This window comes from Pleurodeles waltl, chromosome 4_2 (genome assembly GCF_031143425.1).
Source record: "Pleurodeles waltl isolate 20211129_DDA chromosome 4_2, aPleWal1.hap1.20221129, whole genome shotgun sequence".
NCBI lineage: Eukaryota > Metazoa > Chordata > Amphibia > Caudata > Salamandridae > Pleurodeles > Pleurodeles waltl.
This window is the reverse complement of record NC_090443.1, coordinates 82,227,153-82,253,881: the sequence shown is the minus strand read 5'-3', so window position 1 is coordinate 82,253,881 and position 26,729 is coordinate 82,227,153. Positions and strand designations below refer to the sequence as shown.

Below are 26,729 nucleotides of genomic sequence, written 5' to 3'. Positions count from 1 at the left end.
CTTTCAGTACAGTAGTGCTATAGTTAATTTCTGCATTTTTGAGAGATCTGGAGGCAAAAGCCACTGGGCATTCTCTACCATTCACCATTTGGCCCAAAAACGCTCCCAAACCGTACATGCTGGCATCAACATTTATGACACATACTTTTCCAGATAGAAAGGGTGGTAACGCAGGTATCTCGACAACTAGTCTCTTAACTTCCTCAAAAGCATTGTGAATAGATGATGACCAGTCAAACTTGACACCTTTCTTAAGTAAGGATCTCAAAGGTTGAACAACCATAGCACATCCTGGTACAAAACATGCATAATATTCACACAGGCCTAAGAGTGAGCGTAAGGCATCTTTGTCAAATGGCAGTGGATTTTCTGTTTAGCCTCAGAGCTGCAAAATTTTGGGTGAATCTCTTCTGGTGATGTTAGTGTGTCCCAAGTAATCCACTTCTAAGGTAAAGAGTTTACATTTCTCAGGTCTGACTATCATCCCATTAAGAATATTGAGAACATGCTTAAGAACGATCTAGTGTTGTTCAGGATCCTCAGTATAAGTTAGATTATCATTCTGAGACGCTCAAAACCATTAGGCACATTGCTAAATACTACATCCATCATTTTCTGGAAAATGGTAGTGGCTTAAGCAAGTCAGAAGGGTAAACATAATTATTTATAGGCACCAAAAATTGTAACAAAATTGGTGAGATCCTGTGAATTTTCGGACAGTGAAATTTGGTAGTAAGCTGAATGTAGTTTGATGATGGAAAAATATTTAACCTTACCAATATTGGCAAGCATTTCTTGGATTTGGGGCAAGGGATGACAGTCAACCACAATGTTCTTATTAACAGTGTGTGAGCCAAAGCACAAACGCAAATCTCCCAAACATCTGCATGCCAATACAATGGGTGACACCCATTCAGAAGAATCTGTTGGTGTAATTATACCCTCAGCACAAAGGTCATCCAACAGGACTTTAAGGTAATTCCCAACACTTAAAGGTACAGGCCTAACATTATGGACCAGAGGAAAAGCACCACTTTTAAGTTTAATATTGTGAACAAATCCCCTTACTGTTCCAACTTTTTGTTAAAATCCTCAGTGAATTTAGTGCTCGTAGTGTTCAACAAGTTCTTATCAAGGCTTAACCTTGCCACGTCCAACCACCCAATGATGTCTCAACCGTTGACTGCTACATAAATCCTGGTCTCTGTTTTTCTTCCTAAACACTCAAGAGAACTTGTGAAGAAGCCCAGCAAGTCTATATCAAACTCTCCAAAAGCTCTAAGGTTAAATCAGTGCACTGTAACTTAGTTTCTCTCCGCCAATGTTTATGAAAGGTGGTGTCTGCAATAATTGTTATGGGTGCATCTGAATCAGCCATTCCTTTGATAGTAATGCCTTCAATGGTAACATCACAAATAAGGACCTTTAATTTTCGCATCTGGTGTTTCTAAGACATGAACGCTACAATCAATGGTAAGTACAAGGTCATTCAATCTACTCTTGCATTCACTGAAGCCCGCACTACTGATTTTTGTGTCATTCCTGTTACCCTGCAAACCGATTGAAACTGATCACTTTTTTCGCAAGTATTATGTTTTTCCGTGCAGCAGGACACATCGGACTGTTACCCAGATGTCCTCCTGAACCACACCTGTAAAAATTGGTCAATATTCTCCAACTGATACATTTTTTAGTCTTGCTCCTGGTGTCTAACATACTTACCATCTCTACATCACAAACATAACTCACAGGTAAATATCCTTCACCCACAAATAACACTTTGTTTGAAAACATTGATCATTTAATGTGCTTAGCACTGTCAATAGTTTCATTCAAAGTGGGATTCCTACAAGTGAGTAAGCATTCTAATTTTTTTTTAGAGAAACAGTTGAAAACTAAATGATCTTTAATATACATGCCAATGGAGTGTTTAAAATCACATGTGGAAGCTAAAATGCATAAAGGCTTCTACAAATTACCCAACACTCATCACTTTCTTGCTTTCTTCTAAAGAAGTTATGTCTTTTTAATAGTATGCTTGGCTCCTCAGAAAACTGCTTCCTCAGTCTTTCCTAGGATTCAGAATGAACATCACAGTCTCCTGATTCACCTTGTGGAACCTGAGCCTCTGGGAGGTTATCAAACACGATAGTACACAAAGGGAGAGTATAAGGGAGTAAGAAAAGGCACCCATCGTACTCGACTCCCCAAACACAATACTAAGTCACAAAAGAGAGTACGGGTTTTTTTGGAAATATAAATGGGTTGGAAGTGTGCTAATTGCGTCACCATCCCAGTCCTAAATCTCAACTAGAGATACAACGCGGGGTGGTTCACGGTCTGTGGAGGGGGATTTCCTTTACGGACTAGGTGGTCTCACACACTATATAGTGTCATGCTTCATCATATGACCACCTAGCCCCACCCAGGTAGGGCAATACCACCTGGGCGGACTCAACCTCGCTGTTAAAGGAACAGGAGGGAGTGCGTAAATTTAGTTAAATTTCTGGAAAATACAACCCAAGCGGTCCTGACAGAGAGGTCGGTATAGGCGCACAGCGAGCGCCCACCTTTGATGCAAGTCTGACTATAAGGGGACGCTCCCTCTCCAGGATACCAGAGGCTAGTAGCCTTTATTGTTAGGGTTTTCCCCAGGTATTCCCTTGGCTAAGGTAGGCCCTTCCTTCCCTTCCCACGTTTTTTCCTATTGCGAATTAAACTGCAGCGCGCTATTAGCATCCGCAACAGGGATCCAACGCCCTGATGAATGCCCAGAGACCCTCCATAGCTCAATCACAAGGGCAGAAACATGTCGGCTAGATAGGTGACCTTGTGAGTCATTGTTCTCACACTGGTCTCCCATTTCTTTTAATCACACCACACAGAACCTTCTATTAAAACTCACCCTGGTATCTGAGTAGGTGTTTTTATTCCCATAGCATAGCTGGATCCCTATCTTTCCAGAAATTTAACTAAATTTACGCACTCCCTCCTGTTCCTTTAACAGCGAGGTTGAGTCCGCCCAGGTGGTATTGCCCTACCTGGGTGGGGCTAGGTGGTCATATGATGAAGCATGACACTATATAGTGTGTGAGACCACCTAGTCCGTAAAGGAAATCCCCCTCCACAGACCGTGAACCACCCCGCGTTGTATCTCTAGTTGAGATTTAGGACTGGCATGGTGACGCAATTAGCACACTTCCAACCCATTTATATTTCCAAAAAACCCCGTACTCTCTTTTGTGACTTAGGTTATCAAACACTTCTGACCTAATTGCTGCAGAGGACTGCATAAAATAGCTGTTTTCCTTGGAGCGTCAAACTTTGCAGGTCAATGGCTACCACCTGTTTTTAAAAAATGCACAACCATTCCTCCCATTTTATATTTGACTTTCCAGGCAGTTGCAAAAAGGGTGGCAGTTGCGGTTCATGCTGAATGGAGGCTATAATAAAACAGAGATTGTGCCAAGAAACAACACGTTGTGGAGGATAAATAAGGAGATAAGTCGCTGTGAAAAGTTTGAAATGAGGCTGCCTCTAAGACTATGAGAATAGGTCAAAAGTGCTGAATACAGTGCTTCCTGGCGTAGAATCGCCCAATCAAAGATGACCATACTTTTTCTTTGTTTTTAGCTGGAATAATAATGTCCTTAAAATGGTGAGAAATAGGAAAAAGTGTTGCTCACAATTCTTCCAGGTGTGAAATGGTCCAATTCAAGATGGCTGTGTGATGTCATATGCTGTCCCACTGCATTATAGGAAATACGAGGCTTTCCATTAGGTGCGCATGGAGGAAGGACAGCACCCAGGAGCGAGCTCGATCCTACCCGAGTGCCATGAGTCCGATTGGCCACACGACCTTTCCAGAGTACATGGGACCACAAATACCGAAGAGCTACAAGGTGTGTGTGCCGGAGCCACTTGAGAACTTAAAGCGGGAGGTTTCAAAATCCTCGCGAAGACGATGAAGGTGACACATGCACTGTCCCCACGAGCACACAGGGGACTGTGTGCAGTCTCAAATGTTAAATTGCCAGTAACTAGGGCACTCCTAAAATGTTTAAAAACATAGTAAATGCTCGCCAACTTCAAGCACCACCGCCAGCTCAATCCGCAAGGTAGCGCAAGGTAGAATAATTCTGTAGATGGGTTCAAATAAGCTGAAGGCCATCGAGTCGGCAGACAGAGTCAGTGGGCTTCAGGAGGCAGCTCGTTGCTAAATGGTGGCAAGATCAGGAAAGTAGGACTTAAAGTAAAATGAAGTTTAATGCTACTAGGGAGCCCCCAACCAGAATAGCATCCTGGAGGCCTGAGGGATCAGCAGTAATGGACCCTACAGAACCAAGCGCCTTCCGGAAGTGGAACACATGTTGTAAATGCACAAATACAGACTGCAGAACTCTGAAAGAAAATTAGCAATGCTAAACCTAATGTAGAACATTGCAGTGGAAGAGAAAGAAGGAATGCACATACTGAGCTAAGAATCAGCACGACATGCAGCTCACCACTGCGAAGCACACTGAGGGCCTGATTTATACTTTTTTAGCGCCGCATTTCTGTATTTTTTGACGCACAAGCGGCACAAACTTACAAAATATAATTGAATTTTGTAAGTTTGCGCCACTTTTGCATAAAGAAATGACGCAAATGCGGCACTAAATAAGTATAAATCAAGCTTTGAATGCGTTTGGGTTCCACTGAATGTGCCCGGTGTCAATGCTGGGGCACATTCTGGATGATTCATTAGAGCCGGCCGAGAACTCAGCTCCAGCTCAAGTATAGCTGCTGAAAACAATCCGGCCAGTTCCTACTCTGTTCCGCCAGTGACTGTAGAAGGCATGGTTCTGCGTGCGATTAGTTCTCCACTAACCTCTCCTGTTCTTTCTCTTGGTTCTTTACTTCAAGACCCAGCCCGCGAACTGGTTGTACTATCCTGAAGGTTTGTAGACTGCACTGTATACTAGTATTTCTGCTGAAAATGTGTGGTATTTATAGTGTGGCCCTTCCAAGATGGCTGCTTGGTAGTCCCATGAGATTGGAACAATTTGTGACATTTCCAGACTTTTCTGGAAGCATCAGTGGGACTCTGCGAGGAATGGAGGTTGTGTGACCAGGCACAAGACGCACCCACCATTGCTACGTCTTTCACAGATGTCAGCAGTAGTAGCCTTATTATATCCCTGGTTTTTGTATGGAGGGCGGCGTGCCTGAGGCTCTTGTTGGGGGACGTCGATTCTGGGCGAGACTGGCAATTTAGGTATCATATAATTTTCCCAGTGATCTGCGTGCGATGGGCTGCTGTTAGGGCTGAATGAACTTCCATGAACCAGCCCAAAAAAACGCTGAAACAATACAGTTGAACAACTTTATTGTAACATGCACAGTTTAATCCCATTTTCACTGCACTCCGCTTGCACTGTCCAAATGTGGGGATGTAAGATTAGGGGGTTGAAAACTTCAGATTTCAGATTTTACCATCATACATTATATGACGAGGTGGGTGAATGAGCGTGGGCTATGGGGCAGTGGAAAGTGAGAGGAGTGTTGATTGGTATGAGAACTAAGTGAGAGAAAACATAATATTTTGTAAAATAACTAACATTTTTTTACGACTTTCAAAATGAAGAGAGGGAAAGTGTGTGTGTTTTTGTCTGTGTTTAGGTAAGAATTTCTTGTGAAGTCCGACAAACAATTCACTATACCCTATTTATCATAAAATACATTTATTCGAGGGCGGAAACACCCCAAATGCCCCCTTCCCCCTAAAGCTACGCCCCTAATTACAATGTCTTTTTTTCCCCATGGCTGATACAGATTCTAAGTCGGAGCAGATACTTCCCTCCCCCGCCAGCAGCACTCGCTGCAAATCCTTTCAGAAGGAAAGGATAATAACCTCTGTTTACTATCATTTCCTTGTGAAAGGGGTGGGGCATTGGGGGGGACGAGCAGAGAGCAGAGGGGAGTGCACTGTGCACTCCCCTCAGAGCGCATGTGTGTTTGGACAGCCGTCTCAGTCGGCCAAACACACATGCGCTGTAGGCTCCAGCCTGCCTGGGAGTGCCCAAGTGCCCTTGCTGGGCACTCCCAGTCAATCTTGAAGCTGCTCTGAGCAGCGTCAGGTTTGGCCACAGGGCAGGCTGGGAGCCTGTGCCTGCAGCAGCGATGGGAGAGGAGAGGAGTGGCACGGGAGCGGAGCAGGTAAGTGATTACCTGACCACATACAGCAGTCAGGGAGTTGGTTTGAGGGCTTGAGCCCGGCAGCCCTCACCTGCTACTAGTTCTACGGTTTCCACAGTCCAATAACTCTCGAGGAACACGTCCACTTTACACATGGTGGCCATTCACTCCCTCTTACATAACACACCTGCTGCGCACTAGTTATCCCCAGTCACCATTAAAAACAGTGCAATGAGTAATAGTACCACAACCCGCTTAAAAGGTGCTCCCCGATAACTGAGAGGTCTCCTTCTTCGGGAATAAAAGATGCACTAACGGTACAACTCAAGGACACTCTCCACGATGGAGGGATGAGCGGGTGGTCTGCCAACCCAGGGATTCAAACTTCTGACACAACTTTCTGCAGCAGATGCTCAACCCACTAAGCTATTTTACCCGGTCCTTCCAGTCATTCAACAGCACATAATTCAAACCAAGTTAAGGCATTTTCCAGCAAGGACTCCAACCACAGAGGCAGAGGGTGCAAGCCCTCTTAGAAACATTCCTCAGTGCAGTGGCCCTCACTTGCACACTCATGTGTGTAGCCTCTAGTCCACAGGCCCATTTCGGAAGGTGCCCAAGAAAACAACCTTTATTGCTTCAAAGGTCGATAAAAGAGGGCCATTGTGTAAAGCAATAACAGCGATTATTTAAATAGCAAAAGACAACTCTGTTTGAGGATTGCCATTCAAAGATGGTCAATATGTGGAATCCCTGTGCAATAGGACCCCTGTGGTGCAAAAGCACAAGGGGTTGGCCTTCACAACCAGTAGCTAATACAAAAGGCATTTGCCTCGCATTTTCGGAGGAATTGATCAAGAAACGTCTTGAAAAGAGTTTTTGCCTGATTGAACCAAATTATATTCCTTCATGATTCGGATGTGTGGGCTGGGACCCACAATGCAATACACAATTCCTGTCACACACCATCGATACACAACCTTTGGGCATTTATAGACTTCTTTTTTCGGTTGTTTTCTTTGCTACCGTTCCTGGACTGACAGTATACCTTTATTTATTTTAACAGTTGAATTACATACTATATTAGGCTCTGCTTGCCACTTCCATTGTTCCTCCGCTTCGGGGGGGGGGGGGGTTTACACCCCCCTGATAAATGTACTTTGTGGTAAATAGTTGTATGCAGGTGTTTTCCGTCGGGTATGGTGAGTATTTCACCAGGAATTTTTACACACAAATACAAAAATTCTCTCTCTCTCTCTTTCTCTCTCTATCTCTCTCTCTCACACACAAGTCTTAGTACACTTACTAATCCACATTCCTCTCCCTTTCCACTGCCTCTTAAGCCCCTCTTGCGCGCCTTGCTTGTCCTATAATATATTTTAACATCATGTGCCGGTGTGATTGTCGGGAAATCTGAAGCTAACAACCCCTCAATCATACTGACCAACCTATGCCCCTGCTCTCTCCATTAAATGGTAGCGACCAGGGCAGGACTGGGACAGAAAACAAGCGCCCATTAGCAAATCAGATGGCTAACAAAGTGGCCGACATGCGCAAAGCATATTAGTACTAGTTTAACACCCAAAGAGAACAATATGCAACTGAAAGGTGAACATTCAGGCCCATTTTTATACTTTTTGACGCAAACCGGCGCGGGTTCTGGTTTGCGTACATTTTTTTACTGCCGGCTCACGCCATTCCAACGCACCAGGCAGGCGCCTTATTTATGGGTTGACGTTAGCTGGCGATGCTGGCTGGTCAGAGTAAAAGAAAATGACTCTAACCAGGTAGCGCCGGCATAGGGGAAAATGGGGGTTGTGCATCAAAAAATGGTGCATGTCAGGTTAGAGTAAAAAATCATGGCTCTAACCGGATTTGCGCCATTTTTTGACGCACAACCCCCATGGAAATGACTCCTGTCTTAGCAAAGATGGGAGTCATGCCCCCCTGCCCAATGGCATGACTTCTGTCCCCTGGGCATGGCCTTTGGGCACAGTGGCATGTAGGGAGGCCCAAGTTAGACCCCCCCCATGCCACTACATTTTTTTTAAAAAAATACCTACGTCAACTTACCTGTACTTACCTGGGATGGGCCCCCAATCCATGGGTGTCCTCCAGGGGTGGGTGGAGGTGGCAGGGGTGTCCCTGGGGGCAGGGAAGGGCACCTGTGGACGTCGTCCATGGTCAGAGACCATGGACATGATCCCACAGGTCCCTTAACGCCTGCCCTCACCCAGTCGTTAAAAAACGGCGCACAGTATGCTGGGTGCCATTTTTTATGGCCCGCCCCCTCCTGTGCGTCAAAATGACACTGGAGTATAAATAAAGCGCACAGGCCTTAAAAGTAATTTTTTGGACGGGAACGCCTACCTTGTATGTCATTAACGCAAGGCGGTTTCCCACATCTAGAAAATGACGCACACTGACGAATTCTGACAATCGCGGGGGTCGGGCGTCATAGTATGAATATGGTGCAAGGTTTGCGCCGAATGTGCGTCAAAATTTTTGATGCACATTCGGCACAAACAGAGTATACTATGCCCCTCAATCTTTGTGAAGTGGCTTTTACTGCACACCAATGCACGTTGCAGCATTTTTAGTAACTTTTGATCTGTTTGATCTAGAAATATTTTTTTTTACCTGGATGAGTGGCTGCCTAGGTGAGGTATGGGAGCAGTGACTCGAATGGGAGTGCTGGCTCTAAAGATTTCAAGTGGAGGGACGTCGAAATGTGAAGGTGGCAGGGTCTGCAGATTGCTTTGTAAAAATGAATGTGCATAATACTCTGTAACGCCTGAAAGTTGTACTTTAGAAGGTTGTAAGATAAAAGTGAAAATAAGAACGTTAAAAAATATTTATTTTTTGTTAAAATCTGCAAATTATGCTGCGGATTATGTGACGCATGCGTTGAATCCATAATTAGGTGAAAAATGCAGCGTCTGCAATCATAAAATTCCAGGAGCCGTGCTTATAAACCAGAACCTTCATAGTGGAGGCTTAATTACAGTTCTGAGAGCCACGTCACTGCTGCGTTGAAGGCAGCGCCCACTGTGATGTTATTGCAGTGAGGTTGGCTCCCAATATTATGTCACTAAGGAAGGGGCGCCTACCAGTGCCATGTCACTGCAGTGAGGATGTCTCCCACCGTGAGGCCACAGCAGTGAGGGTGGCCCCGTGTAATGTCATCGCAGCAGGGCAGCTCCAAGTGTGATGTCACATCAGTGAGAGCGGCTCACACTGCCATGTCACCCATGATAAGGCTCATGGGGTATCTTTGCTGCAGTGAGGGACACTCAATGTGCTGTCCCTTGACAGAGGGCTCCCCCCAGTATCATGTCACTGCAGAGAGGGCATCCCAGTGTCCCGTCTGTGTTGTGAAGGCAGGTCCCAGTGTTATATCACTCCATTGAGGGCACTTCCAGGGTCACGTCGCCGCAGTGGGGCAGCTTCCAGTGTGTGAGGGCAGCTCTCACGGTGATGTCACGTCAGTAAGGGAGCATACCAGTGTTCTGTCACTGTAGTGAGGGCGGCTCCCACTGCTATGTTATTGCAACAAGGTTACTGCTGCTGTGATGTCATTTCAGTGAGGGCGGCTCCCAGTCTTTAACTTAATGGCAAGCAGCCGAGCCCCCGGTGGCATGACACTGCAGCAGGGCAGCACCTAGTGCGATGTCACTGCAGTGAGAGGGCCCTACTAGTGTCATCTCGCAGCAGTGAGCGAGGCTCCCACAGTGATGCCACTGAAGTAAGGACAGAGCCCAGTGTGGTGCGACTGCTGTGAGAGGGGCTCCCACTGCCGTGTCGCTGCCGAGCGCGCAGCTCACAGTGCAACACGTCACGCCACTGAGGGCGGCTTTTAGTGTCAGTGCAGTGAGGCCAGCTCCCAGTGGCCTGCCACCGAGGTTAGAGCAGCCGCTCTCTGTATCATGTCACTTCGGTGAGTTCAGCTCCCAGGGTCAGGTCAGTGCAGTAAAGGCGGCTCCCTCCTTCATGTCACTTCAGTGAGTTCAGCTCCCAGGATCAGTAAAGGCAGCTCCCTCCTTCATGTCACTTCAGTGAGTTCGGCTCCCAGTGCTGTGTCACTGCAGCAAAGGCAGCTCCCTCCTTCATGTCACTTCAGTGAGTTCGGCTCCCAGTGTAAGGTCACTGCAGCAAAGGCAGCTCCCTCCTTCATGTCACTTCAGTGAGTTCAGCTCCCAGTGCCGTGTCACTGCAGCAAAGGCAGCAGCTCCACCCTTCATGTCACTTCAATGAGTTCAGCTCCCAGTGCCGTGTCACTGCAGCAAAGGCAGCTCCCTCCTTCATGTCACTTCAGTGAGTTCGGCTCCCAGTGTAAGGTCACTGCAGCAAAGGCAGCTCCCTCCTTCATGTCACTTCAGTGAGTTCAGCTCCCAGTGCCGTGTCACTGCAGCAAAGGCAGCAGCTCCCTCCTTCATGTCACTTCAGTGAGTTCGGCTCCCAGTGCTGTGTCACTGCAGCAAAGGCAGCTCCCTCCTTCATGTCACTTCAGTGAGTTCGGCTCCCAGTGTAAGGTCACTGCAGCAAAGGCAGCTCCCTCCTTCATGTCACTTCAGTGAGTTCAGCTCCCAGTGCCGTGTCACTGCAGCAAAGGCAGCAGCTCCCTCCTTCATGTCACTTCAGTGAGTTCGGCTCCCAGTGCCGTGTCACTGCAGCAAAGGCAGCAGCTCCACCCTTCATGTCACTTCAATGAGTTCAGCTCCCAGTGCCGTGTCACTGCAGCAAAGGCAGCTCCCTCCTTCATGTCACTTCAGTGAGTTTGGCTCCCAGTCCCGCGTCACTGCAGTGCTGGTGACTCCTTGTGACATCCATGAAGTGAGGGCTGCTCCTGTTTTATGTTTTTTACAGCAGGAATCTGCACCTGAGGCATTAGGGTTATAGACCTTATATGATTAAAAAAGAGGTTTCAGGAGTAGCACAGAGAGGGGCTGTAGCTCTACCAAGATGTTGGTTCACCCGAGTAAAGCTTTTTTGTTTGTCAAAAACTGTGTGCTGCCACAGAAAGAGTGCTTCTCCTGCGAGAAGTTCTGATCACTTGTTTATCCTTCAGCACGAGCCAGGCCTTTTATCAAGTAAACCTATTGAGTCTTGATGGGGTGGTGCTCGACCTTTAAGGGCACATGCATGCAGCTGCCATGCAATTAAAAATATCTTATATAATGATGTATTTTGTTCTTCTCTAGTTGCTAGGTGAAAAAGCATGTGATCAATACAGCAGGACTTTGTTGACTATGGTGACAAGCCATTGACCAATGTTCTAATCTAAATCTGCTTATTATGAAAAATGATGATAAATATATTTTAAAGAGTGTATGTTAAAGTCAATACACATTTGAGAGTGGATTGTTATCTGTACTAAAAACTGGAGAGAGTTATTTTGTTAGAAGGGAATCTCATAGTTTGCTATGGTAGACAAGGGCTTTACTGTTACCCACTCTGACTGTGATAATCCTCGTTAGATGCGCTTAACGGCGTATTTTGCTTTGCCAACTGTAATATTGTTTACGTTTCTAATTTTCTGACTGTATGCTTAATGGTTGCTTTGTGAGACAGCGCACACTCAACACAGCAGGCCAGAGTTGGTTATGGTGACAAGCCAACAATAGAGGATACAGACCTGAGTGGTTCACTGGTAAAAGTTATAGGCGTCCCATCAATTCGGCCTTGATTATAAAACATTTTGAGAAAGGCAGGAGACTTGGCTTAGTTTTGTATTTTGATACATTGAATTTCACTGATTACTGTTGTAAACAAAGGTTTTGGTGTTTGTAACCTACTCGACCAAATCATGGGGGATGTCAAATTTGCATTTTCATCATTTTTCGTATTAGGCCCTCTTTCTTAGGAGGAATTGTATTTAGTTATGACAACAGTACATTTTAACATATTTGTAATTTTACTACTGGGTGCCTGATGGTTGTCTTGTGGGAAAGTTTATGTTCAATGCAGGAGGTTCGAGTTGGTTATGATGACAAGCCAATGATAAATTCTAAGGCCTCATTGGTCCACTTGGAACAGTAATGCCAAATGCCATAGTTCTGATCTGTTTTTATAGAAGTTACAAGAAAGGCAACACACCTTATCTGTTTATTATGAAACACATTTGAGAAGGCCAATAAGCTTTTAATTATGTTACTGTACTGTATTAAGGGTGCAGGCATGTAATATGTTTCATTACATTTCACAGATTACCTTTGTAGGTAAGGCTTTTAGTGTTAATTACTATCTTTCACAAAACGTAGGGGCTAGAAGATTAGCACTCTAATAATTATTGCAGAATCTTTTTAGAAGGTCTGACAGGTTTACTTGTCTGCCAGGGTCTTGTAAAAATCATGAAAAATACTACATATGTATATATGGCCACAGATAGATAGATAGATAGATAGATAGATAGATAGATAGATAGATAGATAGATAGATAGATAGATAGATAGACCTTACAATTTAGATGTTGAAATAAGATAAAAACGAATATTTAAAAACCAAAAATATTGAAATTCTCCAGTTATAGTTTACTAAGTTACTGCCCCACTATGCACTGCTTATGACCTCACACATTTCAGTCTTTCAGTCATGATTCAAGACCAGTTAAAGGGCATCATTGATGCCATCGCCGATGGCATCCCACAATCACTGTGACAACACGCTAATAGGTTTGCAGACTTTAAAGAATTCAGCAAGCTGCACATATGGCCAAAGCCCTGTTCGCCTTTTCGATCATTCGCAGCAGGGGATTCGCTTCCTGTCAGACCTGTCGCCCAACTCCCCGGAACCACCCAACCCCCTAGGCACTAACCCCACCCGCCCACTGGCAGTGAGCAGCAGGGTTGGGGGCCCTCATTGCAGTTACATGGCACTGGGAGACGCCCTCACTGAAGTGGCATGCCACTGAGAGACATTTCACTGCAATGAGGGCAGCTCCCCGGGTCACGTCACTGCCCTGAGTGGTGCACAACAATTCAACCCAAACAGAGGCCTTGCAATAATATTTTCATGAAACCAAAAAAGCAAACACCCTGCAATGTGGTGAAGGTGGCTGTTTAGCCATAATGCTGCTTGTCCAGTTCACTTCAGAATCCCAATAACAGACTGTTTCTGCACCACGATGTATTCACCCCGAAATGCATTTCAGAAAAATAAAAAATACGAATTGTTACAGTCTACCCAGCGCTTTTCTTTGTATAATCACATTATGAGTTGTTGTTTCATTATTTCCCAGTTTATAGGTGTTAATTCTGAACCATCACCCATTTTCACTAACAGTGCCACTCAAACCAACATCGATAAAAATATTCGACATACATGGTCACCATCTCTTTTTGGTTTAAAATTACACTGGAGTGTGCCAGAATGACGACCTCCGATTGGCTAATTATAAAAATGGAATATTGCCAAAATGCTGAAACAATATTTGACTAATATCTGAGGGCTTTTTTGTGTCCAGAAAAAAATGCACTGGACTCTGGGCCAAACACGAGGTCTGAAAGAAGAAAAATTAAAACAAGTTTGGACGGGCAACTAGGCCTCGCATTTGAAAGGTGTTAGCCAAACACTTAGCTTTGCCAATGCTGAACAGCATCAGCAAAAAACATAATAAAACAGCGAAACTGAGAGCCCCAGCATAATGATGTAGAAGCATTAGTGCATATGCTTCATGGCGCAGCAAAGGTCTTTCCTTTCTTTTTTCGCCAACACTGAAAACAAAACAGTGAAAACAAAAAGTGTTTGTTGGCAAGGCTGTTGAGCACAATCAAAATCAGTGTGATGATGTATAAGAGCTCATGCGTCACCACCCATGCGCATGTATGTATCTCACACATGTACACACACACACGCGCGCACACACAGAAACAAAAATATATATATAGAAGGGAAAATAGGGAACCAATAGTGGAGTGGGGGAAAAGGAATCAGTTCCAATGAGCAACAGGGAGCTACAGTGGGCAGGGGAGCAATAGCGCAGCTGGAAGAGATGGAGGAAATAAAAGGAAGAAAAAAGCTGAGTGGGAACAACAGGAGTCATGGGGATGCAATAGATGAGCAGAGCAACATGGAGAGTGCTGAGGGCAGGGATGTGAGGTGGGAAGCAGCACACAGGGCAGGGAGCAAGAAAACTGATGTAGACCCATGGATTTATGATAGGAAATCAAAGAAATAGTTCCCTGATGTCAGCCTTGGAAGGATACATGTCATCCAATCAAAAGGATGATTAAGAAGCAGTGCTCCACGGAAAGGTCAAATAGGAGCAGATGAAGGAAAACCAACAAATAAGAAGCAACTAAAGGAGATAGATTGTAAAGCTAACCAATGATAAGAAATGGGCTGACTCAAAGCCCACAAAGTGTAGGCATGGTACACAATAGGTATTTCGACAAGCCAGCTGAAGCTACCCATAGGCAAGACCTACAAAGATCTTTGGCATTTTAAGAATTGTGTTACATAAAAAAGGAAATAAATGGTTGTCAAAAAGATGGGGAAAAGGTCCTAATGGTTAGTCTTGTACATCTACTATGCCCCACACCAGAGGAGAAAACAGCAAATTACATAAAATCAATAAGATGGAAGTCTGTTCAGAGTAAAATATGTTTGGAGGTTAAATTCCTGTGGGTAGGGAAGTATATTGGGTAACTGCAAAGAAGGAGAAGAGGAAAACAACTAAGCATAAACGGGGAAAGGAGTGGATTGGACGGGATTAATAGAAGGGAAAATGAGGAGGAGGAAAAAGAAAGAGGAGTCCAGCTGCCTCTCTGTTCGGCCAGTTTGCAAGGGAAGATTATAGTAAATGAGACAAAACAATTGGGAATGGGGATAAGGTTGAGTGGTAGTAAGGGTAATTTTTGTGTTTGGGGGTAGGCAGAGGTAAAGGGTGGTAGGTCTAATTTTAAGGGTAAAGGTAAAGGGTGGTAAGGGCAGTTTTAGGCTTATGGGATGGGCAGAGATAAATGATGGTAAGAATAATTGTAGGGTTTAAGGGTAATGGTAACGTTTAGGAGTGGGTAGTGGTGAAGGGTGAGATTAGTCATTTTATGGTTGTGGGTTGGTAATGGAAAAGGGTGGTAGGGGTCCTTTAGTAGAGTTTAGGTGTGGTTATTGATAAAAGAAGGTCAGGAATTAATTAAAAAGGGAGTCCCCCCCCCCAAAAAAAAAAAAAATATATATATATATATATATATATATATATATACATATTTACCTTAAATATATGTGGGGTAAAATCTGCATGGTAAAGGCATGCAATGTAAAGTCATACAACTAACTGAGCCTATCACATGGAACAGGAAAGGCCCAAAACTGTGACAACAAGATGAAATGGTATTTTGATAAGGTAGACTTTAATGGTAGTGGCTGCTTGTAATAGTTAGGCCCAGGGGCAGCCAGCACCCACAGAAAGCAGGTAACCCCGATATTTCTAAATTAGAGACGCAGAGGGGTACAGGGTTTATTCTACCAACTGCAGATATTTCTGAAAACTGGACACCGGTGAAATCCACGGGGTGTCTCAACTTTTTCTTACCTAAACTTCCATGCAAACATTAATCTTTGGGTCAGTCAGTATTGTGGGAAGAACAATTCCAGAATCTGCAATGAATTTCAAAGAACTCCAAAAGGTCTACCACACAGCCTTCCCGTGCTTCTTTCAATAACAACAGTACCCGACCTGTTTATATTGGCCTATGACCTACGTCAAGAAAGGCCAGAAAATGTCTTCGGGGTGAAGCTATCTGTGGTATTTTGGACACTTCAAAAAATAGACACCCACAGTCATGTAGATTGTGTGGATATCACTATCATTTTTGCCCAGAATTCCCTGAAAATGTCAACGTATGGATGTAGAAACTCAATTTCCTCATATCGCTGTGAAAAAAAGCTCTGGAACATGCAGCCAACAGCAAAAGTTCTACTATGCCGCATTTCCACGTTTATCCCACATAAAACAGTAAGCACAAATTCATAGTGGGACTTTTGTTCTGGACAAGAATGGATCAAAACTGTCACTGTGTGATGGCTTAGGCTGGAACACAGAAACATCCTTTGGAAAAAAGGCTAAATATTTAAGATACTCCTGCCAGGAAAGTAGTTGGTATACGGAGATTTCACAGAGTGTGAAACTCCCAAACTCTCTTAGCAGATGTAATGGTAACAGGAAACACTGTTTTAAAGGTTTCAAAGAAAGCATAAAGTAAATCAGGGAAATGTCTAGTCAAAATTGTGGTCAGATTTGTGGTGTCTCTTCTACAATACCAGCCATCTGCCTCTGATGTAGGAAAAACGCATCTGCTTCCGTGTTTGCAACCATCCCTTTGAACTGGATGCATTATGCCACAACTTGAGTCGACATATTGAAAAAGAAGCCCAATTTGGGTAGCAGCTATGAAACCGGACGAGAATCACCTGCACCGGAAGGGCCTTACGTCATGTCCCGGGAGGATGTCTGGCAGATCTGCACTCATGGGTGCCACCTAGTGCCGGAATGATGACACACTACAGAACATTTCAGTCTAATACCCTGAGATGACTCAAGATGAGGTACCTAGGGGAATACTATCCATTAGAACACCGTATTCCACTTTTATTTACGTAGTTCTCATGCCCACCAAAGTATAAATTATTATTAAAGTGCACATCAGGCTGTAGATATAAATGTAAATAGAAGCTGAACTGTGGTAGATTTAAAATATGAGCAGGTAATTTAGTGTTGCGGAGGGATTATTGATTTTATTGGAATGCCCTCCTAAACGTGGGACATCCCAGAATTCTTTTCTTTGTTTTGCATAATTTATGCAGCACCATAAGCTTGTGAGGTATTTCTTTACATGTATCTGCTGCCTGGCTCATATCTGGTGTAGCTGCACTCCACTGATGAGCGCCAACAAGAGCAAAACATTTCTCAGCTATTGCTCTATTCCATAAATGCATGCAGGGTATTTTACCGATTTATTTGCTGAAAATAATTTTCATAAAGTGGTGTCGCATCAATCACTCCCTGGTTTGGCATGGATAGTATTTCACTAATTCAGAGCCCTAAAACTCTGCCAGAAAACAGATATTTGGGCATCACGCCAGAAGAGTATAAACGCATTTCAGTGTGAACGCTCGCCACCTAAATTGAGAGAGAATATCGACGAGTTCCTGGTTTTGATTTTCATTCTGTTTTCTCTCTCTCCCTTTTTCTTACACTGAAGTCGAAATCTGAAAGAAAAGGCAGCATAAATCATAAAAGCAGTACATCATCTTTAAAATAAATTGTGTGGCCCATGAAACTTGACTGGTCTCTGAGTTGTGGATGTAGAAACCCCAGATCCTTGCACTAGCATTTCGCCCAAAATTACATTTACTGAATAATGGCTTTTAAATGGGTGGATTCAATTTTAAAATGGGTGAACTGGAATACTTAGAGAAATCGTGAATATCAACCAGTAGTTTAAGAAAAATAGATATTTTGAATCTGAAGTAGTCTGTGAACAAAAAACATTTGTGTAGCAAGCAATAACAGAGACACTCTTCTTACAGGACTGAGTGTCGCTTTTAAAACCAGGAGGAGCTTGTGATGGCATCTTGTAGTTACACAGAACCCGCATCTCTAACACATCAGGCTCACTGAATCAGAAATACAAAGGTTTGCCAGGAGGAACAAACGTAGGGTCTGATTAATGAAACGTTAGCCCAGCCTTTGTGTCATTTGTTGACGCAAAAGTGGTGCAAACTTACAAAATATAAACATTTGCGCAGCTTTTGCATAAAAAAATTACGCAACCGTGGCGCTAACTTTTCATAAAGCAGGGTTAGCCCCACCTTAAAGTGGCGCAAACTTACAAAATATAAACATTTGAGCAGCTTTTGCATAAACAAATTATGCAATGGTGGCGCTAACTTTTCATAAAGCAGGGTTAGCCCCGCCTTTGCGTCATTTTTTTACGCAAAAGTGGCTCAAACTTACAAAATATAATTACATTTTGTAGGTTTGCGCCACTCTTGTGTAAAAAAAATGACTCAAAGGTGATGCTAACTTTTCATAAATCAGGCCCATAGTGCACCAGCTCATCGTTGATCCCACCAAAGTATTAAGTGCACATAAGTGCATAAATAAGCAGCTCCGAAGGAAATCTTTCTCATACTCGGCTATGTCTCTGGACACAGGATTCCAGGTTAGAAAGGCTCTACAAAATTGAGCATGGTTGACGCATCAGTCTTGGTGGGAGTTCAGTTAGAAGCGATCAACGGGCTCGAAAGGGATTCCTGAGGAATATTGCAATTGTTCGACTGGTATAGTTGGTATGAAACGTTTGGATCAAATTATAATTTACTTAGTAAGTAAATAGAATTTCAGTGTCCAGTTGCAAAATTGCATTGGCGATATTATGAGCTTAGAATTGCTGAACACATAATAAACACATGCTTAGGTAATAATACTCCGAAGCATCTATACATCTTCAGGGTGACAACAGTATTGCTCAACACTTCAATTGAAAATTACTTTCAACAGCCAAAGGCCGGGAGCATTGCTTTTATCCCTAAGAAAAATTGTGGTCAAGGCAATTTCATCAGACGCTTCATAGCGCTGCAGCCTTTTGAACTGACGTGTAGAGGTGAATGCAGGCCGTGAGAATTCAGAGCACCTGCAAATTAGAACTGGGAAACTGGTTCTGCAATTTGTGTATGCATATTTTTTTACAGATTTCGTTAAAAAAACCTCAATATTTAAGCAATTTGACTCAGATTCTGTAGTCTTTCTTCAGCCAGCCCAGCCCTGCTCTGCACTTTCTACAACTCATGAGCTAAGACAATATGTTTATTTGTGAAATTAACAAGATTTAGAGGTGGTCCTGCACCCGACACGTTTTGTTTTGTTTTCTGTACTGAGGCTGCTAGCCCATAACCCATCACTCAGAATCCAATGTTTTGGGGGGAAGGCAAAATTGTTTTCATTCTTATAAAAGCTCTTTGAAACTGTTACAAAGCTAAAGTTCAGATTAGTCACAGAGTGTTTTGTTTAATATATTTATTTAACACGCTTAGGTTTGAGCAATATGTTAACTGGCATGGCATGTTTGTGTTGTAAGGGACAGGAAACCTCACTGATTAAAAATAAAGAAGTATCAGCCAAAGGGAATGAAAAAGTCCCAAGGATAGGAATTCAGTCTGTCCATCCTTCAGCAGCGTGAACCATTCGGCGGAAACATCTATGCACTGTGCACAATCATTAAAGCAAATATAGCACTGACAACAGAATGATGAAGGTGAAATTGTTATTCTCTCCTCTGTCTTCAGGCTCCTTCATTGCTACTGACCCACTCCTGTCTTCGAAGCGCCGACTCATGTAGGATACAGATGTTGCCAGCGTTGGTGACCCTCCCCAATGAACGATTACTGAAGCAGCTTGCGGAGCAGCAGCCGTAGCCTAACATCTACTCATTCATTATGTGGATGTGGTAATGGCACGAAACTGGAGTCTAGCACCATACTACGAATGACGCGGGGGTCCCACAGAAGTAAATGGCAGTGACACCTTAGCCCTTTTCCATCTGCCCCTAAATGGTGTTGCAGTAAGAGATGACCGTGTCACTGAGAGCCCAGCACATGTTGTGACGTTGAGTGTATGCTTCAACACTAACACATTGTTGTGATGTCCTTCCGCACACCCATCTGTCACTGAATATTTAGGCTCTTACAAGTACCACTGCTATCATCCTCTGGCCAAACTGCTCAGGAATGCCCTGAGATTAGCAGGATGCGGTGCTGATATTGTACCCATGCCCCAGCTACAGAATGGAGTGGCAGTCACACGATGAAGCAATACCAGTGCCCCCACGATGTATGGCACTGGGCGGCACAACAGCCGCCTCCTCCAGCTTGGCCTTGGCATCTTTCAACAATCAAATATTTTCAACGCCTTTGTCAGGGGCGCGAAGCAGTGAGATTGGAGTCACACATCCACAGAACTGTTGCTTATGTGAAATTTACTTGTGTCCCTGGTGAAAAAGTAACTTTGAACGGTCTCAGATCAGACACCCTGGATAAGATACTTGGCGAAGTGGGAGCATTTCAGGCAGGGTGCCTGCTTGCCCCAGCCTGACTCCTTGGAAAAATGGACGTGTCACGCCAGCGAGGAGGAACCTTTGGTTTCTGAGACAATAAGGAGGTGGTCTGACCGGAGCCACGGGGTACCAGCACCCTGTCCTGTTTCAGAGCGCTTTCTGTTTCTGCAGGTTACCCAAACTGCGGTTTAATAAACCACTCACAAACTTAGAATGATGGATAAATTATGCACAACAGAGAAGGGAGCTTCTGGGCACGCTAAGTAGAAACAGTCCAACTCAACGGTATTTTCTCTACTTTGCCTGCTCAAATGTCTTTTTTCTGGTACAGTCGTTAAGCATTAGATTAGTGAAATATCATCCACGCACAGCTAGAAAATGGCTTATGCATGTACCACTGCGAGCAACGTTAATACAGCGTTTGGATTAGTACACCACCATCCATGCCCACTTGGAACAGAATGAAAGCACTTCTGACGAGCAGCTCAGTCAAATCTCAGTGGAGGAGTACAGCTTAGTCCAGACACGAGCAAGGCGCCCAGTGCAAGAGACACACACATTATTCAAAACTTCAAATCGAGCTCAGGCGGGAGAGACATTTCAAGTGACAGTCAGTCCCTGAGTGACACTGCAGTTTTCCCGCAAAGTCTTTAAGCACTGGATTAGCAAAAGGCCAAAAAGACAACCTTTCACCCTCCCAGTCCAAATACTACTGATGACAGGTTAGTAAAATACCACCAAGCCCCTTTGTCGTGGGCTATCGGCAGCTCCCAGCCTGCTTCGCTCTCTGTAGACCTCACCAGAGGCGTAAAGCTAATTCAGAAGTGAACAAAACAGAGGCAACTAGTGAAACCAACACTCTCAGAGGTTTAGGGTGAGGAACAAATTCTGCAAATACTAAAGAGGAACTTAGGCATTGCCCCACTGTGTCTGTATTTACAGATTTTTGGTATGCTGTTGTTTGGATCTGAATTATGCACTCAGAATCTGGGCCGGACTGGTCGTATGTGCTGGGGTCCATAAAGAATTAACAAGAGCACCGAAAGTCACATCCTGCATTATCTTCAACCTTTAGGACTTCAGAGATGCTTACAAACGTCTTAGGATCCCACTCTGCCGACCACTCAGAAGACAAGGTATCTTAATTAAAATAGGATGCTGAATAATAAAATAAGAAAAGTAACTCAATCCTTGACTAACTGGATGGGGCGAAGGACAAATTAATGTCAGCACTGGAATGACTTTATAGGTTACCAATGCGCTGAAAGAGAGGTTACCTCGTCTGTTTTTTCAACCTTCCAATTACCTACATGGACTGTGGATTCAGTAGAGTATATTATTCACTCTCCCCATTTTGTCGCTGTGGGACGAGGCTGCAAATATTTGTTCATGTTTCCATTAGAAAAAAGAAAACAATGTGTATTAAATTTTCCAACAAAAACCGAGATTTTTGACCGCATTGTTTTCCCAAGCACAGCAAATATGCGTCAAACGTTTCAGCGTGGTGACTCGGACCGATAAAGGGAACTGAGCGGTCTTAAAAGCAAGAAACTGAAAACCTTTGCTGGTAAAAAATTCGGCCCCAGAGTCCCTGAAGAGACTGCTTGGTCCGCCTCGCGCTGGTGCTCGGGAGCGCGAGACCGGGGCCTCGCTCCAAGGTGCACCGAGATCTCCCACCAACCAAGCTCTCGGGGGAGGTTCACCCACTTTATCCCGTGATCTAACACGAACAGCGATATCATCCATGAAATAAATATTTCCTGTTGTTTTCTTTTGCTTAAAAATGCATTTACCCAATACTAGTTTTTTGACGCTTTGGACATGCACCGTAAATGAAAGTATTACTATTTCTCGGACGAGAGACACTCGTTTTACCGACCTGGGGCGGGTGAAAGGCTGTGGCTGCTTGAGAGGAGTCCCTCTCTGCAATGTACAGGTTGTCGAAAGGTCTCCGCAGCAGGGCAATAGCCTCAAGAAACCTGACAGGGTTTGGAATGAGAGCTTTACACAGAGACAGATGTCTGCAGCGAGGCATCAACCTGCTGCGGTCTCTTCGTAGGTTTTATCACTTCCATCTGTCGGGAAAAGGACCCGACGTACAGGGGGATAAAATGATGCCACTGTTGGCCCAGTGGACCCGGACACTGGGTAAAAGTGATCTGCCTGAGATCACACGGAGCGCCAGCTCTTCGATTATACACGCAAATCCACCCCGCACCCACCAAGTACCAAAAAGAGGCTCTAAGCTACCTCGGGATACGATGCACTCGCTGCATGAACACATATATAATCTGTAGGTCCTGGGTTTGAGTTCCAGGGAGGCAGCTAGGTGGATTAAAGCGCCACTTGCAGAGATGTCTGTGTGTAACCAGCAGAGGAAGCTCCCAGTGTCAGACGGGTAGATAAGCGGGTTCATGCGCCCTCTGCTGAGAGTTGTGAGGGTAGCCAGAGGCGCACACACCTTTGAAAACCGAGAGTGATAGCTTGAGTAGGTTAATGTTCCCAGTTCAGTATCTGTGACTGGCCTGCAGGACAGAGGATCCGCGCGCAATGTAACAACTAGACGTGTTCACCCCCGCTGCGGCGCTGTGTGTACCCCGCGGTACACACGACCCTGTCCTGTTAACCAGGCACCGCCCGTTACTGCAACCCTTCGGAGTCCAAGACCCAAAGCCGGAAAGACAGCTCGGCTGGTCAATGCGCTTTCTGTGAAAATGTGAGGGCGAAACCTCCAATATGTTTTGACCAACAAAGAATTGTCCTTCTGATGGCAGTGTCTCAGAGTAGATCAATAACTGCTGTTGTCTGCAGGTTCCAAACACCAGGGGTTGATCGCAAGACAAGCTGTTCGGTGTGAATTATTAGAGGTGGCATTAATTAACAGGTCAGATGGCGGCGGCTCTCTCTTCCTTCAGACCGCTCACCTCATTTCACCACGGATTAGGGTGTGTGTGTGTTTTCTTTTTTTTTAGGGGGGCGAGGAAGATATGGCCTTGGTACCACCAGTTGCACCTAAACACAGGCAGACCTCGAAGAAGCGCCTGTTGCTCGAGCACAATGGCGTGGGAAATGGGGCGCCTTGAGGAGATTAGTTACCAGAGCTGTTCTGTTCACACCTATTCAACCAGCCACCAACCACAGGAAAACCTGGAGGTGTTTTAAGGCAATTGGATTGCGTGATTCTGTGCAAGCCTGCTGTCCATTCAGAACAGGTGTTCTCTCTCTGAGCCCTTCACTTTGCATAGCCATTCTATAAAATTGTATTCATTCAGTCATTCAACCACCTTGAGACGATTCAGTTAACAGAACAGTACTCTACATTCTTATTCATCTGCCCATTCATCCATGTATTCACAAGAGAGCCCTTGGCGTGTAGAAGTGACTCAGTCAACAGTCATTCGCTATTAGCCGGCTCATCCTTTCACAAAAGAAACAGAAGGCACCTTGACGCCATTCAAATAACAGAACCCTTCTCTAAAAAGTCCATTCACCAAGCCAACCCTCATCCAAAAGTGCACCAGTGGGCGCCTTGAGGCCATTCCGTTGGTAGCGCCAATCTCTGGAAAACGTTATATCCGTCAGGCTACTCATGGATTCACACGAGACCCCGCTGAACTGCCTATTCCGGGGTTTTCGTCGCGCCCATCTTTGATCCCCAAACTCCTGCCACGTTCCTTCTCTACGCGCCCCAATACTTTGGGAATCTAGTGGTGTTGCCACCTGCTGTGGAATCAGAAGTCGCGGCTGCTTCACAGCTGAGTAAAGCTGTGTGATCTTGGGACAACGCATGGTATGTCAGCGAGGAGGTGGTTGGGACTTGAAGCACGATTATCACCATTAAGTGGCACGTTTATTCCGGCCCCTTAGCTACAGCACTTGGGAGTGTTTAGAGACGGGTTAAATTCAGATGTGAGGCGCTACATACACGGCATCTGATCTGTTCTATACAACATCAGAGTATTGCAAAAGTTTGCTAACCGAGAGTTCTTACTAAAACGCATAAGTGCATATGTAAGCACGAACAAAGAATGAGCAAGGAGGCTTCTTAATTCGAATCCCAGCTTCCCCCTTTGAATCCCTTTTTGATCCTGGGCAAATAATGGTTTATTTCTCTCGGTCTCCGTTCACTATAGGCCGGACCGGGGTATCGAGCGCTGCTTTATAATAGTTCGTGAAAGGAGGTAAAACAGACGTATTTTAAGAGGTATCCGCTCATGTGAGTCCCTCTGGAGTCTTCGGCACTATTTACCCCTAAGTACGTGCCCCGGCCGGGCCCACTCTGTTGATGCCGCACTCAAAGTTTTGGAGGAGAAGGGTGTTTTTAACCTTGTGTCAAGCAGAACGTGTCCGTCTTTCTAACAAACGCAAGCACACTGAGGCAAAGAGAAAGACAGACAGTCATGGAAGAATGAGAGAGGACAAACTCTGCCGGAGAGACAGATCGGCGAAACAGAGACAGGTGGGAAGACAGGTAAACAGGGAGACAGAGCGAAAGAGACGATTAGACATACAGTCCGGTGATAATGTTGAAGGACGCAGAGACGCGAGATGTGGAAAACAGCAGCACTTAGAGACAGGCAGATAGACAAGTGATGCAGAAATAGAGTGGCAGACAGAGTGGTACAGGAAAAGACACGTAGGATGGCAGGCATACAGAGGCTGGGAAAGGCAAGAGAGGAAGAAATTAAAAGAAACATACACACGGGCATACCGAAAGACAGGTAAAGCGAGAGCGACAGAGAGACACGCGCCAAAGACAGAAGAGATGGGCGCACTGACAGATCGAGACCCGGATACAGGCAGGCGTCCTGCCCGCACCCTACCCCTCCAGCGGGGCAGGGAGCTCGGCTTCCCCACCCCTTGCACCTCCCAGGCTGTGTATACCCTGTCCGTGTGGCGCTCCCACAGGAGGCACACGTGTTCCCTCCGCGGAGTCTCCTGCCCCGTTGGTTCGGAGTGTCTCAAAGGCCCAGCTGCGCTCCCTGTGCCAGGGCTGTGGGCAGAGGCTCGCCGTGGTAAAGACTGAGGACCCTGAGTATTTATCACTACCACATAGAACTCGGCTGCATCTCGGGACCGCGGCTCCCAACTCTGGGGTACTAATTTTATCGGCCACAGAAGAGAGAAAGCGTAGTCAGCAGGAATCCAGAACCGCGAGGTCCAGCTCCCTGAAGCAGCCTATATGCACCATAGAAGTCGCGAAGGAGAACACACTTCATGTAGGCGCACCAACCCACTGAGCTGCCTTCTGCGGCGAATAAGGAGGCGCGTTTTTCCAGGCTTGAAAATGTGAAGACCTACCCTGCACCCCAAGACAAGGATCGACACAAACCGTGCACAACCCTGCAAACGGGGCTAGGAAACACACTGTACCAGTGTCAGGCCTTTAAGGTACAATGTGTGCTTTGTAGTGACTGTGGACCTGGGAGACTCGAGTTCTAAACCCGGTTTCCCTAGATTACAACTGTGTGATCCTGGGCAGAGGGCAATCTCCCCTTCATCTAAATGCTCTTCTTTGTAAAAAGTGGATCTTGTTAGAAAGACGCTACAGAAACAACAGAATACGTGCACGATTGCAGTGCCTAGAGGCTCTCGTGTGCCAGGTCAGGGCGCCGAGACCATGCCAGCCACTGACTTACCGCCTGCAGGACCCACTGACTGCACACCACAGAGATCCAAAACGCCGGCTTCATCCTCGGGGACCCCTCCACAGCCCTCGGACCCCACCCGGATAAGAATCCGGGATGGGGGATGTCCCGTCCGGATGGACACGGGGGTCCGAATTCAGACAGGAGCAGAAAGCACACGGAGGAGGCGCCGGCTCAGCAGTCAGCAAGGAGGGGGCGCTGGTCCATGGAGAATGGGGTGGTGGGGGCACGCAGCCAGAAGAAGGGAAGGGAGGGGGGTGCTCGGGTGCGAACTGGGCTCTTCCCCCTGGCTCGAGCGCTGCGATCAGAGACTGAAAGTGGAAGGTTGTGTGCGAGCGGCACTGGTGCCCCCCGCCTCCTCTCACCGCCAGGGTGGGGGGCGGGGGATCCTGCCCACCTCCACCGTCCTCCAACCAGGCGCGGAACCCGGAACATGCCCCCACCCTCCCCGACAACAACTGACCAGTTTTTGAACATTTTCAATTTTGCCTTTAAATGCGCACTAATCGCAAAGCCACTTAAAGAAAACCTGACAGTTGAAGGGTCTCACAGAGCCAGGACAGACTTCACGCCACGTGTTCGTGCAAATGGTCAATCAAGTGTGTACGTAGGGCCTCATACGTACTGATTCTAGGCGCTTCTGGTGAGGTGGCGAAGTACATCGGGAAGTCACTTGCGCAGGAGTCAAAGGGGCGAACCCGAGTTTAGGGGCACCTCGATAGCAGGGTAGTGGTGGTGCATGGAAGAAGGGCGCTGCCTGGAAAATTCAGCCTCGAAAAATGAGTGAATGCGAAAGAGAGGTGAAAATATGATAGAGAGATCTATGCGGGGTGGAATTAAAGGCAAGGCA

At 45.6% G+C, this 26,729-nt stretch overlaps 1 protein-coding gene across 1 annotated transcript in view; it reads right to left on the bottom strand.

The window, feature by feature from the left end:
• Positions 1 to 26,179, bottom strand: part of NXPH4 (neurexophilin 4) — a 330,367-nt gene extending 304,188 nt beyond the window's left edge. The window contains exon 1 of the mRNA XM_069230784.1: positions 25,871 to 26,179. Within this exon, the coding sequence (XP_069086885.1) occupies positions 25,871 to 25,924 (54 nt within the window). The 5' untranslated portion in view covers positions 25,925 to 26,179. The remainder of the gene's footprint in view (positions 1 to 25,870) is intronic.
• Between the last annotated feature and the right edge of the window lie 550 nt (positions 26,180 to 26,729).